This window comes from Nomascus leucogenys, chromosome 3, assembly GCF_006542625.1.
Source record: "Nomascus leucogenys isolate Asia chromosome 3, Asia_NLE_v1, whole genome shotgun sequence".
Lineage (NCBI taxonomy): Eukaryota > Metazoa > Chordata > Mammalia > Primates > Hylobatidae > Nomascus > Nomascus leucogenys.
In genome coordinates, this window is record NC_044383.1 from 37,825,545 (window position 1) to 37,844,216 (window position 18,672).

Consider the following 18,672-nt stretch of genomic DNA (forward strand, 5'->3'; position numbering starts at 1 on the left):
TTTTCTATTTTAAGAGTACTAAAAGTTTCTTAAATATCACTTATAAAATGAAGTAAAAAAAGATGTTTAAGATTCTACCAATTAGATATCACTTTCATTTTTATTTATTTCCTTCCAAGTCTTTTTTGAATACATAATATTACCCAAAGAAATCAAAGAATTAGAAAAAAGAACTATTCTAAAATTCATACAGAACCAAAAAAAAGCCCAAATAGCCAAGGCAATCCTAAGCAAAAAGGATAAAGCCAGAGGCATCACATAACCTAACTTTAAACCACAAAGCTATGATAACTAAAACAGCATGGTACTGGTACAGAAATAGACACATAGACCAATGGAACAGAATACAGACTCTGAAATAAAGCCATACACTTAACAACCAACTGATCTTTGACAAAACTGACAAAAATAAACAATGGGAAAAGGATTCCCTATTTAATAAATGGTGGTGGGAAAACTGGCTAACCATATGCAGAAGTGTGAAACTACACCCCTACCTCTCACCATATACAAAAATTAACTCAACGTGGAATAAACACATAACCGTAAGACCCTCAAACTATAAAAGTCATAAAAGAAAACCTAGGAAATACCCTTCCAGACACTGGCCTCAGGAAAGAATTTATGACTAAGTCCTCAAAAGCAAATGCAGTGAAAACAAAAAATGACAACTGGGGCCTAATTAAACTAAAGAGCTTCTGCACAGCAAAAGAAACCAGTGACAGAGTAAACACACAACCTACAGAATGGGAGAAAATATTTTCCAACTGTGTATCCACAAAGGACTAATATTCAGAATCTATAAGGAACTCAAACAACTCAACAAGAAAAAAATAAACAACCCCATTAAAAAGTGGGTCAAAGACATAAATAGACACTTCTCAAGAGAAGACATTCAAGTGGCCAATACACTTTTGAAAAAATGCTCATCATCACTGGTCATCAGAGAGATGAATGTTAAAACTACAATGAGATACCATCTTATACCAGTCAGAATGGCTATTAAGAAGTCAGAAAACAATAGATGCTGGCAAGATTGTGCATACAAGGGAATGCTTACACACTGTTGGTGGGAATGCAAATTTATTCAGCCCTGTGAAAAGAAGGTTAGAGATTCTCAAAGAACTAAAAATAGAATTGCCATTTGACCCAGCAATCCCATTACTAGGTATATACTCAAAGGAAAACAAATTATTCTACCAAAAAGACACTTGCACTTGTATATTTATCACAGCACTATTCATAATAGCAAAGACATAGAATCAACCCAGGTGTCCATCAATGATGAACTGTATAAAGAAAATGTGGTGCATATGCACCATGGAATACTATGCAGCCATAAAAAAGAATGAAATCATGTCCTTTGCAGCAACATGAATGCAGCTGGAGGCCATTACCCTAAGCGAATTAACACAGGAACAGAAAACCAAATACTGCATATTCTTATAAGTGGAAGCTAAACGTTGGGTACACACGAACACAAAGACAGGAACAATAAACACTAGGGATTCCAAAAGAGGGGAAGTGGAGAGGAGGTCAAAGGTTGAAAAACTACCTATCAGGTTCTATGTTCACTACTTGGGTGACAGGATCATTAGAAGCCCAAACCTCAGCATCATGCAATATACCCATGAAACAAATCTGCACATGTGCCCCATGAGTCTAAAAATAAATTTTTAAATTTTTAAAAATAGTATATTATTTTTATGTAGTTGTAATTTTACTGTGTATACAATTTTGTTCTAAGCTGGCTTTTGATTATGCACATAATGAAGATTGGTTATGATCTTCATGAGCTAGGTTGCATGAATAGAAGTGGTGGTCCAAAAAGAGGAACAGTAGAAGTGACCTTGCTTGGTTCACGGAAACACCAATGCAGGGGCCTTGGTGAAGACCTGGAAATGTAGGCGCAACAGACCCTAAGCTCACTGAGACTGGAGGCCACATAGAGGTGGGGCGGATCTCTCCTTAGGATGGAAACAATTCTACCTACACAAATGTCATAGTACCAGGCTTCTGGGTAAGTCTATTTAGAAGCAGAAAGTAAGAGAAACTAGAGCATCAGACAGCCTGCTTCCTGGCTCCACAGAAGTAGAATATTTCACCCACTTCTCATTCAGAAAACACCTCTGGTGGAACTGGCCTGCTTACAGTTGCCCACAGGTCTCATGGTTTCTGCTCCAGGGCCTTTACCCAGGAAGCCCTTCACTTGACATCTCAGCCTTCTCAGACCTCCTGAGTTTAGATCCTACCCTCCTGATTAGAATGACTGTATTTTCCCGCTAAAGACAGTACAGGCCACATGATGTAATTACATATTTATGCAGCTATTTGATTAATATCTATCTTTATTATTAGATTGTAAGCTACATGAGGGCAGGTCTACTTTGTTTACCACAGCATATACAGCATCCACAATGGTATATCCTACTATACGTTAGGCACAGAGAAAGAATGCAACAGATCATTATTGAATCAAATGGATAAATGAGGGTGTTGGAACTGGATGGTTCCTAAATTCATTCCAGCCCTAAAAGAGGTTAATATTCATTGTCTAATATAAAGTAGTACCACTGGAGTTGTCCTACACCTTCCCCAAAAAGCCCATAAGACAGATGCTATGGTTTGACTGTTTTCCCCTCCAAAACTCATGTGTTGAAAACTTCATCACTAATGCATCAGCATCAGGAGGTGAGCCCTAGTGGGAGGTATTTAGGTATTCAAGTGCTCTGCCCTCTTAAATGGATTAATGCCACAATTAAATGGGGTTTGGGGAGTGAGTTTGCAATCTCCTTCTCTTTTGCCATGTGAGGAACAGCATTCCTCCCTCCAGAGGATACAGAGTTCAAGGCATCATCTTGGAAGCAGAGACCAGGCCCTTACCAGACACCAAGCCTGCCAACACCTTGATCTTGGGCTTCTTGGCCTCCAGAACTGTGAGAAAATTAATTCCTGTTCTTTATATTAATAAATTACCAAGTTTGTCGCATTCTGTTACAGCCACACAAAACAGACTAAGACATCTGGTAACACAGGCAAATATGATCATTAACTTTTCATGGTCCCTTCAGACACAGTGTGTCTTCAAAAACTTTCTTAAAAGTTCCTGCAGCTTTAATGGTAACTTCAGCAGCCTCATCAGTCTGTCTCAGTGAGCTTGGGTTTATAAACAAAGTCTATAATTTTGAGTAAGACTCTAGTACTCTATAAACAAACCAGATTAGCTACAGAGATGCTAGCAGGGCCTATAAACATTTAGAGACCATTTTCTTCCTTTCCTTTTTCTTTAATTAGAGTTACTAGATCTTTAATACAAACCACGGTTCTGTTATTGTCTTATTTTTTAATTGCTGTAAAACACACATAACATAAAAGTTACCACTGTAACCATTTTTAAGTGCAGTTTTGTGGTATTAAGGATATTCACATTGTTGTGCAACCACCATCTATCTGCAGATGTTTTTTAAAACACACATTAAAATCCAATAGAGTAAAAATAATACAGATATTTTCCAAATCAGAGCAAATATTTGGAAATCAGAGGTTGGAAATCAGAGCAAATATTTCCAAAGTCTCCATAAAAAAAGATAAAATCACAAATGCTTATCTAAGAACAGGACTTTCGTTCATTTTGAAAAAGCAGATGCATGAGGAAAGGTCATTATCCTCTAACAGAAGCTGGAAATCCTGCAGAGTACTGTTTCAGTGACCATAATACACTAATAGCTAAGGGCCTTCCATAGGCCATATCCTCATTAAAGCAGGTAGTCTCCATTGAGGACCTCTGATGTGCTCGTCACTCTGACAATTAAGTCACTTGTATTATTCCATTTAATTCTCACAACCATCTTCTAAGTAGGTACTATTACTATCTTGATTTTACATACAAGGGGAGGCATAGAGAGAATTTTTTGCCCAAAGTCTCAGCTAGAAAGTAGCATATCTGGGATTAAAATCAAAGTGGTCTGGTCCCTGAGTCTGCATTCACAGAAGAGGCAGCGTTTAATGAAGGCTAGTTGTTTGGCATTGGGTCAGTCTGGTGCTTGTGTGACAGAGACTCAGTGTGTGCCAAAATGTGGAACGTTTGTGCTAAAAGGAATATCTGACAACCACTAACTGCCACTGTTCAGTTATGAGTAGACAAGGAAGTGGGGAACCAAGCAGACGTCAAAGCTACCTCCCCACCTAGGTCCACCAGAACAAAGGTACTTTCCCAGGGGGAGTCTTGGGTACAGCTAATGACTCTTCAGTTCATTAAGGCTATTTTTTTTTTAAGTTCTCATTGTGCCTCACAGGCAGTGGTTCATAGACTTCAGTGGCATGAGAATGCCCCAGGATGCCTGCTAACACATGTAGCTTCTGAGGCCCTGCACTCTGGAGGTTCAAACTGAGAAGGCTCTGAGGGTAAGAGTGGGGAACTAGGATCTCTAGAGAACTCTGAGGCGAGGTCTGCTTCCCTCACTGACACTGCCTGGCTACCAGGCTGGTCCTGGGTTCTTCACATACAAGGAGGGAGCAGTTTTACCTGTTCAAGGTGCTTACTCTATTCAGAGTCAGCAAACTTCTCCGGAGCAACTATCCAAATCAGATGTTGTGCTGGCTGTAATTTAACATTTATTTTATGATTATCTGATTAATGATTATCTCCCTCATTAGACTATAAGTTCAACAAGGGTATAATAAATTTGCCCATCTTGCTCACTAATATATGCCAGGGCCTACAATAGAGTTGATGTTCAATGGCTATTTGTTAAATGAATGAATGGAGTCAATGAATAAATAAAATGCAAACAAAGACAAATGAAGTCCATTCTCTGTCCTCAATGTGCTTATAACCTTTTAGGTAGCTGGGCAAGTAAACATTTCAGAACAATAAAGAGTTCTTGCTGTGTTATGCCACATGTGGCCCAGGCATGAGGCCACTACCTCCCCAGCAGGGCTGAACCCAAACTAGGTCAGGCAGGAAGATGACAAGACTGGATCATCAGCATGGGTGGGCTGACCTGAAATGGGCTAGACAAGGGCAAGTCAGATGGGGAACAGTGGGAATAAAATAAAGATAACTGTCAATTTGTCACTAAGGCAGGTAAGCTGCAAAAATGATAAGACATGAGTTATCAATCACTGAGTGTCTGCAGTGGGCCAGGCCTTCTGCTCTGCACTTATATTTGCATGTACTTTATCCCACTGAATTCTCACAGTAATCTTACAAGAGAAGAATCATCAGTTCCATCATACAGGTGGAGAAACTAAGGCTTAGAGAGGTTAACTCCTGTGACCCTAAGAGCACAGCGAAGAGTCAAACCCAACGCAGTGTGAGTCCATAGCCCATGTTGTGTTGTACTCTAGGCAGGCAGAATAATGATCCCTGCAAGAGGACAGGGATGACAAATCAGAGGAAGTGAGTACAGGACAGCTGAAAGTCTTTCCATGTATGAAGTTGCACTAAGAGAGGCTTGTGGCCACCACCCTCTTTAAACAGAAGCATCTGGAGTTTTCTCTCAGCATTAACCGTCCCAAGGTACCTGTTCCATCTTAATCTTAAAAGGTCCTCAAAGGAATTTTGTCACGAAGATCTGGTCAACCCAAGTGTCTTTCACATCATCCCCTCCCCTTACTCCACAGACAATGCCTTAATTCTGGCCTTGCCTGCCTTGCCTAGACCATGGCAGGAGCATGCTAACTGGTCTCTCCTCCTCTAATCTGCTCTCCAGCCAAAAGGAATCTTTGGAACACAAATCTGGGCATCACTTCCTTGTATGAAACCCTTCAAAGCAGTGGTCTTCAATCAAAACTACTCATTAGAATCACATGGAAGATTTTAAAACATATTAGTCCCTGGGCTTTTTTTGTTTTGTTTTGTTTTGTTTTTTGAGACAGAGTCTCTCTCTGTTGCCCAGGCTGGAGTGCAGTGGCATGATCTCGGCTCACTGCAACCTCCGCCTCCCAGGTTCAAGCAATTCTCCTGCCTCAGCCTCCCAAGTAGCTGGGATTACAGGCACCTGACAACACGCCCAGCTAATTTTTGTATTTTTAGTAGAGACAGTTCACCATGTTGGCCAGGCTGGTCTCGAACTCCTGACCTCAAGTGATCTGCCAGCCTCAGCCTCCCAAAGTGCTGGGATTACAGGAGTGAGCCACTGCGCCGGTGATCTACAATATTTTGAACCATTTTTATTTAACTTTAACCTCCAAAGATGATTTAAGTGACCTGAGATGGGGCCCAGCTATATTTTTGAAAAGCTCCCCAGGTGCTTCTAATATAGATCCAAGCTTGAACACCACTGCAGTTGAATGGATGAGATGCCCACTTTTAAGCCAGAAATACTAAGCTCAGACTTGGACCTCCTCTTCCCCCACTCCTTCCTGCCCCCATATTCAACAATCTAACCATACTGAGCTGCTGATTGCCCAGGAATTGCATATGATTTCAAGCTGTCACTCTTCAACACATGATACAATCTTTGTCTGGAACATGTCCTATCCCACTTTCTAGAAAACTCCTTATCATTTGTCTTAGTCCATTTTCTGTTGCTATCACTGAATACTTGATACTGGGTAATTTATTTTAAAAAATGTATTTCTTACAATTCTAGAAGCTATGAAGTCCAAGATCAAGAGGCAACATCTCATGAGGGCCTTCTTGCTGGTGGGGACTCTCTGCAGAGTCCCGAGGTGGCACAGGGCATCACATGGCAAAGGGGGCACACTGAGAGCCAAACTAGCTTTTAATACAGACCTACTCTAATGATAACTAACCCACCCTGTGATAACTCAATCCATTTATCCATGAATGGATTAATCCATTCATGAGGTCAGAGCCCTCATGACCCACCACCTCTTAAAGACCCTGCTTCTTAATACTATTATACTGGGGATTAACTTTCAACACGAGTTTTGGAGGGATCAAACATTCAAGCCATAGCACTTAAGACTCAGCTCCAAGGCTACGTTCTCTGTGAAGCCTCCATGTAAACAGGCACAATTAGCGGCTTCTTTCTCTGGGCTTGCATAGCACTGTCTCTGCATGAATATATCTCTATTATACTGAACTTATTTGTACAAAGAACCCTCACCTCCACAAAAATCAGGAGGTGCAATGATACTTCAGATACCTCTTGTGGCCATTTTACATCTTGGCCAACTTTTTACTCCAGCCCCAGCAGTATCTCCTTATCTCTCTATTTCTGCCCAGGAGCTTCTCTCCTGCTGCCTAGGTTGTCACCTGTGGTACCCACATGGCCCCTCTGACACACGTGCAAACCTGGAAGTGACAGGGACTTAACACCAAATGGGAGCAACCCTTGACCAACAGATGATGAGAATCAGGGGATAAATCCCCAAGGCAGACAATTCTAAAGTTCACTCTCCACAGCTCTTCAGAGGGTCCCTGGGAGGATCAAGCCTCAGTTGCCCAATGTGGTAATTTGCTCCTAACTCTCTCTTTCCCTCCTTCCTTGTTTCTTTGGAATCACTTCCCAAAATAAACATCCTGCATGAAATTTCTGTTAATAGGATGTACTGTTTGGAAAAACTCACTAAGACAAATGAAAAGAGTATTAGTCTTTGGATCAGAAAACTGGATTCTAGTTTTAGCTCCCCCTCTGCCTTGGGTGAGAGAACATCTAAGGCTTTGATTTCATTATCTATAAAATGGGGATGGCTGGGCGTGATGGCTCATGCCTGTAATCCCAGCATTTTGGGAGGCCGAGGCGGGCGGATCAACTGAGGTCGGGAGTTCAAGACCAGCCTGACCAACATGGAGAAACCCCGTCTCTACTAAAAATACAAAAATTAGCCAGGCGTGGTGGCGTGCGCCTACAATCCTAGCTACTCAGGAGGCTGAGGCAGGAGAATCGCTTGAACCCGGGAGGCAGAGACTGCGGTGAGCCGAGATCGTGCCACTGCGCTCCAGCCTGAGCAAGAAGAGCAAAACTCCACCTCAAAAAAAAAAAAAAAAATGGGGATAACCTTCCATTCTTCAGAGTATTCATGGGAAGAAAAAATGGAAATGCATGTGGAAATGATTTATAACTGCAAAGTACTAAATAATGTTATCATTATGCTTTAGGAGGAATTCTTTCCCTATTCACCCTTTAAATCAGTGGTCCCCAACCTTTTTGACACCAGGGACCAGTTTCTTGCACGACAATTTTTCCACAGACCCAGAGGTGGAGAGGAGGGGGCAATGGTTTTGGGATGATTCAAGTGCATTACACTTATTGTGCACTTTATTTCTATTTTTATTACATTGTAATATATAATGAAATAATTATACAACTCACCATAATGTAGAATCAATAGGAGCCCTGAGCTTGTTTTCCTGCAACTAGACAGTCCCATATGGGGGTAACGGGAGACAGTGACAGATCATCCAGCATTAGATTCTCACAAGGAGCACGCAATCCTGATCCTACATATGTGCAGTTCTCAATAGGGTTCACGATCCTATGAGAATCTAATGCTGCCACTGATCTGACAGGAGATAGAGCTCAGACAGTAATGTGGGCAATGGGGAGCAACTATAAATACAGATGAAGCTTTGCTCGCTCGCCTGCTGCTCACCTCCTGCTGTACTGGTCCATGGCCTGGGGCTTGGGGACCCCTGTTTTAAATGATAGAGCTTCTCAGGACTTGGACCTTGACTCTCTTCTCATTTTATAACCCCGTCCTAGATGACCTCATCCATTTCTAAGGCTTCAGTCAATCAATGCCATCAGAGACATAGCTTTAATCTAGGCCTGTGCTATTTAACCAGGGTAACAGATAGCTGGCAACTGAGCACTTGAAATGTGACTAGTTGGAATTGAGATATGCCATAAGTTAAAATTTGAAGATAGTATGAAAAAAGAATGTAACATATCTCATTAACAATTTTTTTTTGGCCGGGCATGATGGTGGCTCACGCCTGTAATCCCAACACTTTGGGAGGCCGAGGTGGGCGGGTCATGAGGTCAAGAGATGGAGACCATCCTGGCCAACATGGTGAAACCCCATCTCTACTAAATACAAAAATTAGCTGGGCGTGGTGGCACGTGCCTGTAGTCCCAGCTACTCAGGAGGCTGAGGCAGGAGAATTGCTTGAACCCGAGAGGCAGAGGTTGTAGCGAGCCAAGATCGTGCCACTGCACTCCAGCCTGTGCTACAAAGTGAAACTCTATCTCAAAAAACAAACAAAACAAAACAAAACAAAAACCAATTTTTTTTTTTGAGACAGAGTCTTGCTGTGTCACCCAGGCTAGAGTGTAGTGGTGTGATCTTGGGTCACTGCAACCTTCGCCTCCCAGGTTCAAGTGATTCTCCTGCCTCAGCCTCCCAAGTAGCTGGGACTACAGGTGCCCACCACCACGCCTAGCTAATTTTTTTTGTATTTTTAGTAAAGATGGGATTTCACTATGTTGGCCAGGCTGGTCTTGAACTCCTGACCTCGTGATCCACCCACCTCAGCCTCCCAAAGTGCTGGGATTACAAGTGTGAGCCACCATGCCCAGCCAACAATTATTTATTTTGATGAAATGTTGAAATAATATTTTGGATGCATTGGGCTACATAAAATATACTATTAAAATTAATTTCACCTCTTTTCTTCTACTTTCTAAAATGTAGCTCTTTGAAAATTTAAAATTTGACTTGTTTTATATTTTTATTGAGCACAGCAGTAGACATCTGCTTAGAAAAGAAAGGTCCAAATCTGATTATCCAACTGCTTTCTTGACATTTCCCACTGGCTTTCCAACACTCAAAACAATTCTTCAAAAATTGAACCCAAAGGCTCCCCCTCCTCCAAATTTTTCTTGTAGCCTCTTCCTGGTATCCTCCTACATCTCATCCTCCTCTAATTCATTGAAATCAGAGTGATCTTTGCAAAAACAAATCTGATCATACCACTAGCTTCCCACTACTCTTAGGATTAAAACTGAAATCCTCAACCTGTCTTGCAGGGCGTGCACCACCTACCTCCCCATCTTTATATAACACGTGGCCCATTCCTGCTCTCCAACTAGTTCCTAGGAGATATCCAACTCCTTCTTGTTTCAGGACTCTTGCACCTGCTTTCCTTCTGCCTGGAATACTTTTTTTTTTTTTTTTTGAGATGGAGTCTCACTCTGTAGCCCAAGCTAGAGTGCAGTGGCAGATCTTGGCTCACTGCAACCTCCGCCTCTGGGGCCCAAGTGATTCTCGCGCCTCAGCCTCCCGAGTAGCTGGGATTACAAGTACACGCCACCATACCAAGCTAATTTTTTGTATTTTAGTAGAGATGGGGTTTCACCATGTTGCCCAGGGTGGTCTCAGGCTCCTGAGCTCAGGCAATCTGCCCACCTCGGCCTCCCAAAGTGCTGGGATTACAGGCATGAGCCACCGTGCTCGGCCCTGCCTGGATTACCCTTTACCTACGTCTTTCCCAGCTAACTTCCAATCATTCTTCAGATATTATTTTAGTATCATTTTTTCAGGGAAGACTTACCTAGCCCCAAAACTTTCATTTGGTGGCAATTTATCACAATTACAATTAATAATTTGTGTTATTAAATATGTTTGCTTCCCCAGATGGTAAGCTCAGTCATATCTATATACTGGCGTCCCTATTGTGTAGCCCAGTGCCTAACACAGACAATGAATATGTTTTATTTTACTTTTTTTGAGACTTATTTACTTTTTTTGAGTCTTATTCTGTCAGCCAGGCTGGAGTGCAATAAATAATTGTTGATGCATAAATTTATAAAAAATTAATGAAGAACTGCTGAATGAGGTATGGTCATAAAGTCATGTCATTGTGTGTTCTTAAAACACACGTATCAGCCGGGCGCGGTGGCTCACGCCTATAATCCCAAAACTTTGGGAGGCTGAGGCGGGCAGATCACAAGGTCAGGAGATCAAGACCATCCTGGCTAACATGGTGAAACCCCGTCTCTACTAAAAATACAAAAAAATTAGCTGGGCGTGATGTCAGGCACCTGTAGTCCCAGCTACATAGGAGGCTGAGGCAAGAAAATGGCATGAACCCAGGAGGTGGAGCTTTCAGTGAGCCAAGATCGCGCCACTGCACTCCAGCCTGGGTGACAGAGCGAGACTCCATCTCAAAAAACAAACAAACAAAAACCCCAAACAAACAAAAACAACCAAAAACACATGTATCAGTACAAATATCCAAATAAGTGTTATATTTTAAATGGTCATTTTTGGAAGCAAATATATTTATTTCAATAAACTACTCAAACCAGTTTAGTAGCCCATGATATTTGGGATGATCCTGGTACTAGTTTACAAACCATGCAAGAAAAAAAGTTTTTTTGTTACTTATTCTAGATTTTATAAAATGTTTTATCATACACCTTATTCATTAAACTTAGTTTTGAATGACTTCAGAGTTATCATTCAAGAGCATGCTTTAAAGTGGCAATGTCCAATAGAACTTTCTACAGCAAGGCAATATTCTATATCTGTGTTGTCCAATACAGTAGCCACCAGCCATGTGTGGCTATTGAGCGCTTGAAATGTGGCTAGTGCAACAGAGGGACAGAATTTTTAATTGTATTTAATTTTAATTGACTTAAGCTTAAAGAGCTGCATGTGGCTAGTGGCTATCAAATTGGACAGCACATCTGGTTTAAAGCCATCACCAGAATACAAGTTCCTGAAATATTTTGCCCCCAATATATGCCAGGAATCTTACTAAAATTATTATATAACGTCAACAAATGGCTAGTTTGCATATATAAAACTATCTTTGTATAAAATAAATCAGTGATATTATTAAAAAGATTCACTTCAGATGCCAATGACTGCTCTTCAATACTCCTACCTTTTATTTAAAGAATGCCAAAGACCTTGTTCCATTTTGCCAGGCCCATATAACAATGCAGAAGCACAAGAGACTTAAAGGAGACCACTGTGAATGAGGGAAGGTCGTCCATGACCACACATATTCTTGGGAACATAACTCAAGTTTGTCATGGATTTTGCCTCCTAGGCATCCCCCTCTCCAATGATGCAATACTGAACATGTAAAAAGGTCAAATTAAGAAGGCAACCATGTATTTTTGGAGCTGGTAAACAAATAATGGAACCAAGATGTCATGAGGCTTCAACTGTGAGTGAAGTTTTGCCAAGGAAACAACATTACTCAACATTAAAAGGCAAGCAACCCTTAACAATGAGATAGTATCAGCCTTCTGTCTTGACAAAGGGACTGCTGTACACAGCACCACTGGGTTGAACTTGACAAAAAGATGCCAGTGTGACACCCACGCCTCTGCTATACAGTGATTTGGGTGGATGGCAAAAGTTTCAGAGGCTCCCAGTTCAACATCTTCAAATACAAGAGAATATACTTCTACACATGTATTCCCAGGCCTCCACGGTCAAGTTAACTTCTGGATATATTACTGCCCACGTGTACATACATGCTTATTAGCATATTGGTATCATCCGGGCCCTTATATATTTGTTTACTATAATTTCAGTGAAAGTTTAAAATGGTGTATTTATAGTATAAATTTTTATTTACCACATGCTTTTTAATTAACAGATTAAAAAATATAATGACCATATTACAAAGTACTTGTGAGATATTCATGTCTGAAATTTTACTTTGATGAACTGGGAAGAAAACAGAAATACATTAAAGTTAATGATCCTAATGATCTTTAATGATATTAACTAGTTGTTCAAATGTAGAAATGTCACAAGAAATCTGCCTATCCATGAATTCATGTCAAATGACTATACTTGATACACGTATATGTTTTCTGATTTGCTTTTATTGATTTTGTTGATTCTTTACTATGTCTGGAGATAAGAAACATGTCTTCTCCTCAATCTGTGACTTCCAGTGTACTTTATACAGAGTTGTATAATAAACGTTATTGTTTTGGTGATAGTGATAATAATGAAGTAAAAATAACAGAGTGTAGTATTGTGATTCACCCATGATGAAGAAGTGGAAATATACTAGAATATAGAATCTTGGCATAGTATTACACAGATCTGGATAAGGTGAATAAAGCCTTCATCTCTGCTAGAGTATCAATTTAATGAGTTTACTAAACAATCATAAAGGCAGTTAACTTCCCATCACTAATGATTCAAGGCATTTACTCTTCTAGAATGAGCACCTATTTCCATTTTATTCCCCTAATCCGGTGGAAATTGACTTGTTCCTGGGCTGTTAGAACCTCAACTCCACCCCTATGCTCTACATACCTTAACCCTCCTCCCCCTTACAGGAGGATCTGTCCCACCCAGATCCCCTCTTACATACATACAAACACACACACATATTTGACTTACCTTAACATTTTCTGGCAATGCTTTGTTCTGGGTCAACCCCACAGCAAGCAAAGCTATCACAGCTATGATAGAGGAGAAGCCAAGGATGGCTAGGATATTCTTGGAGCAAAATGTCTTCACGTTAGACTCTAAAACCAAAAGCAGAAGAAAAAAATACCAACAAGAAATCAAAAACACTGATTTTCCTCCCCTTTCTGTCTGGTCTTGTAATGGTTACCTGGAGACATCAGAGACAGATTAAAAGCCAATCTTTTTATCAATGAGGCACTTACAAAGTAATTGGGAAATAATTCAAGAACAAAAGGATTTGTTTGTACTTTGACAAAGGCCAAGACTGAGTTAGTGGCTGTGGCAAGGACAAAATTAGGTCAGTGATCAGATATGGAATGAGGAGTGAGAAGAGCCCAAATTGGCTGTTTAACAGTTCATACAGATCTATGAAGGTAGAAGTAACAAATAACAAAAAACAAGAATACCCCTCCTCATTTTTGAAATCTACCACAAAATGTTTATGATGTTAAAAAGTATTAAGAATGTATCATCAAACAACAAATCCCACTATTCCATGACATTTCCTGGCTTGACATACATACTCCTTGCATTTAAACCACCCTTATATAGTAAGCAATTGGTAATGGCATAGAGGCTGAGGAGTGTTGAACATTTTGGATCATAATTCATATTATTTATTTTGTCTTTAGTCTCATTCTGTCATGGACATTAGAAAAGCTCCAATAGTAGAATTATATAAAAGGCAAAAGTGGCCGGACACGGCGGCTCACGCCTGTAGTCCCAGCACTTTGGGAGGCCGAGGCAGGTGGATCTCAAGGCCAGCAGTTCGAGACCAGCCAGGTCAATATGGTGAAACCCCATCTCTACTAAAAATACAAAAATTAGCCAGGCATGGTGGTGGGCACCTGTAATCCCAGCTACTCGGGAGGCTGAGGCAGGAGAATCGCTTGAACCCCAGAGGCGGAGGTTGCAGTGAGCCAAGATCACGCCACTGCACTCCAGCCTGGGCGACAGAACAAGACTCCATCTCAAAAAAATAATAACGAAAAACGGGCGCCGTAGCTCATGCCTGTAATCTCAGCACTTTGGGAGCCGAGGCAGGTGGATCATGAGGTCAAGAGATTGAGACTATCCTGGCCAACATGGTGAAGCCCCGTCTCTACTAAAAATACAAAAATTAGATGGGCATGGTGGCGTGCACCTGCCGTCCCAGCTACTCAGAAGGCTGAGGCAGGAGAATCACTTGAACCCAGGAGGCGGAGGTTGCTGTGAGCCAAGATCGCACCACTGTGCTCTAGCCTGGAGACAGAGCGAAACTCCCTCTCAAAAAAAAAAAAAAAAAAAAAAAAAAAAGGCAAAAGCTACTTTGGTCAGATGTAAACAGATTGCATAGAGGAAGTGAATAGGAAATGAAATGGTTGCACCATTCCCTCCATTTTGACAACTCAACCTCTTCCTCTCTCAACTCCCCAAACTATTCCCAGACGTTTTTCTTATGCTTTGGGAAGAAAGGACAAGATAACATAATTTAAAAGCATATGGAAATGAGATGAGTTCTCTAGAATAGTTTATACTTCTCTAAGAACAGAGGGTAGGATCAAAAAGCTAAAAGAGGAGCCCAAGTCTCCTCTTTCTCTTTCCCCTTTGTCAGTAGAAGCTGGCTGGGCACTGAAATAGGAGCTCTCCCTGAAGCTCTTGAGCAGAAGCTTGAACTTGGATAATCCAAGTCTAAGCTTGGATTAAGGTATGGGTCTCCAATCCACCTCAATCCCCAGAATCTTGAGGCAGTCTTTACCCACCAGGCCAAACAATACAAAATTTAGGAGAAAAAGTTTTAGCAACATCATTATCTATTGCTTCCAAACAAGGAAGAGCAGATAAAATATACGGCACTTCCCTGCTTCTCCCTTCCCAAAAGAACCTCCATTTTGTTCAGATGCTTGCCTTTCCCCCAAGCTCAGGGATGGACTTGTCTGTGTAATTTCATTCCCTCACCAGTGACTGGTTTAATAATGGGTATGCCACCTAATTATGGCCTATGTGACCCTGGAGGAAGTCTTCTGGGGCAAGTCTAGGGAAAAAAGAAAACATTCTCTCTTCATCCTCAAACATTGTCCTGCCTGGAAGGGATAACATCCAATGATAGCAGAGCAGAGAGATGTAGAGAACGTGAGTCCTTGATGGCATTTTAAGCTGCTAAATCAACAAATGCTGAGCCCAACCTTCCATAAGACTTATGCTTTGACCCAATTAGAGTCAGGATTTTCATTACTTGAATCTAAAACATCCTGATAAAACTGGTATGGGAGAGATGTCCTCTTTGATGCCAGTGTTCTGGAATCTGGAAAAGAACCCTCTAAGGGCTTTGGTTCCCAGCGTTGTGATGTTGACAAACATAGCCCTAAGCAGCATGTCCTTTAGATAAGCAATTATAAATAAAACAACCAATTATAAATATAACAACAAACAAACTGTAGCAATGTTTCTACCATAATAAAATTTTGAATGTTTTACTCCCTCAAGCTATTCAACAAGGTCTACCTGTTAACTTCTTTTGTTTTTGTAAATATGACAATCTTGCTATCTCATTTTCCTTCCATGGCCATTTCAGGCACTATTCTTAGCATCCAAGTTACTACAATAAAAAAAGAAAAACCGATAAGGCCCCTGCTCTTTGGAATTTACAATCTAGTTAGCAAGACAGATAAACCAGAAAAGCAGCACATAAATAGGTGATTTCAGGTCACGATATGTGCTAAGAAGAAATTCAAACCAAGGAACGTGATAGAGTGACTTGCGGTAGAATTGGGAATGAAGGGAAAGGTATCAGATTGAGGGTCAAGAAAGCCTCTCTCAGAAGATGACATTTGAGCCGAGACCTAGAAGGTGACATTTGAGGAGAAAACACCAGCCTGGAGAGGGAGTAAGAACATAAGAGGAAGAAGGAACAGAAACTACAAGAACCCAGAGGTGGGAACCAACTTGATGTGACTATAATTGTTTCTTCCTTTTCCTAATGAGAAAATTTACTAACTTCTTGTCATTGAGGAGTTAGATGTACACTTTTCCACATTTTCCCAGCTTTTGCAATGATATCGAGGTTACCAGAATATATGCAAGCCTTTCATCCTACTCTTATTTCTTATTAAAGATATAATAAGAAAAAGATTTTTAGGTCAGAGAGAAAATTTAGGAATTTTTCATACATGATTTTTCAAATGTTTTTATTACCAAAAGAACCCACAATGGTTAAGTTTGTTTTTTATGTAACTGACTACATTACCCAGAAAGCAGTAATTAAAATGCTGTCTTCCATGGACTATATGTCAGCCAGTTTTCAAAAGCCCTGATCACATCCAGGAAGCAGGAGAGTCATCTCAGAAGTGGTGCCAAAGAAGAGGTGCTAGAGGTGGGGTACAGGTTGACATATCTTGGATGTGCTCATGAAAAGAGAATTACTTAGGTAACTGCCCCTTCTTCTTAGACCCCCAGAGTGCTTTCAGATCCCATGACTGCCACAGTCAAGCTCTATTACGGAAAATTCACATTGATTGTCTTCCCCCTGAAAAGCCCTTAATTTGCCTTGTGGATAACAGAAATGTGGTTTCTGTCATACAATGTGAAATGGTATTTCGAAACAGAATTTCAACAAATGATACCAAAAATATCCAATGGCAAAGTATTGTCATTGTTTTCCCTTTGAATTGGCTTACTGTACTGGAGAATTTAAGACTGCCACTTACTTTGCATTTTTTTCTTTTCACGTGATATGACAAGGGAGAGGAATTTTCGGCTTAAAGTGAGAGAGCAAGGTAATATTAACTTCAACTCTTCACCTGACAGAGAGATAAAACTGAAGGAAACCCAAGCTTTGAAAAAACACAGGCTGATTTCAAGCCAATTAGCTGTGTCAGAGGAAAAACACCTTCAAGATTTTTATACAAATCAAAGGAAGCAAAGGTTCTTTTGGTTCTTATAGAAACAGCCATCATGATGTCCAGTTATAATCATACTAAGGTGAAAATCAAAATTATTTAATCTCGGCAGGGTGCAGTGGCTCACACCTGTAATCTCAGCACTTTGGGAGGCAAAGGTGGGCGGATCGCTTGAGTCCAGGAGTTTGAGACTGGGGGGTAACATGGTGAAAATCTGTCTCTACAAAAAATAATACAAAAATTAGTCAGGCGTGGTGGCATGTGCCTGTAGTCCCAGCTATTTGGGAGGCTGAGGTGAGAGGATCGCTTGAGGCCAGGATGCCAAGGTTGTAGTGAGCCAAGATCACACCACTGCACTCTAGCCTGGGCAACAGAGTGAGACCCTGTCTCCAAAACAAACAAACAAATTATTTAATTTTGTCCATAGTCAAAATTATATTGTACAGAGAAATCCCAGCATTGCTACTCTGTGATAACAAAAATATAACATCTTAAAATTTTACTCCATGAATAAACAGATTTGGGGTGTTGACAGATGTGGTGGATTTCAGGCAAAAACAAGTTTTGCTTTGCAGATCCAATGTGACTGACTAGATTCAAATTGTTTCCAATTTGTTATGAGTCACATCTGGACTAAACTTTTCTTGTCATATAGAGAACAAAACAGCAAATGTGGACAAGCATTGGTGAGCAAACATCCACGGAATGTTGTGGTCCTTCCTGTGTTTACATAGCCTAATGATGGAACAATCACTGAAGCTCAGAAGACTGGTCCTAATCTGGCCTTGTCATTCCTCCAACTCCCAGAGTCAAAGTCTCCACACCACCCCTGCTACCTTTCTTCCTCTCCATCAGGGAACTCTTCTTGAGGATACATATGTAGGTTGTTCTCACACTCAGGGGCTTGAAGATCCTTTCTCAGTTATTTAATCCCAAGCCCCTTAGACCCACCTTCTTCTATAGTGATATCCACATCCCCTGATTCCAGTCACCCTTACCTCATATCTGATCTTCTACAATGGCCCTTTCTGGTGACTCCCACACTTCCTAATTCTCTTCCCTATCAGAATCCCTCCTTCATGTGGCTGTAGAAATCTTCCACAATTGACATTCCTAAGACTCTACCTTATCAAGAACCTATGGCCTGCTGTGTGCCAGATGAAAGCTACACTGGTCTATCTAGACCTCCAAGCCCTTCAGAAATTTCAGCCCTTCCCACTTTACCATTCCAACCAACAGATCTGTTTGGGTCCAAGATGAGAATTCCTGACATTATGACTACTAGAATGTAAGCTCCTTAGGGCAGGGACTTTTTTCTGGCTTGTTCATTGGTATATCCCATGCTGTATGAATGAATGAATGAATGGATGGATGGATGAATGAATGAATTTTAGATTCTCTGAATTTTTTTCAGTGTGGGACTTCCTTCATTTGT

General features: G+C 40.8%; 1 protein-coding gene across 2 annotated transcripts in view; it reads right to left on the bottom strand.

Annotated features, from left to right (window-relative positions):
* ENTPD1 (ectonucleoside triphosphate diphosphohydrolase 1) overlaps positions 1-18,672 on the bottom strand; it is a 116,420-nt gene that overhangs the window by 36,027 nt on the left and 61,721 nt on the right. For both annotated transcript variants that reach the window (XM_030809161.1, XM_030809165.1), the window contains exon 2: positions 13,291-13,418. In XM_030809161.1, coding sequence (XP_030665021.1) covers positions 13,291-13,418 — 128 coding nt within the window. The remainder of the gene's footprint in view (positions 1-13,290; positions 13,419-18,672) is intronic.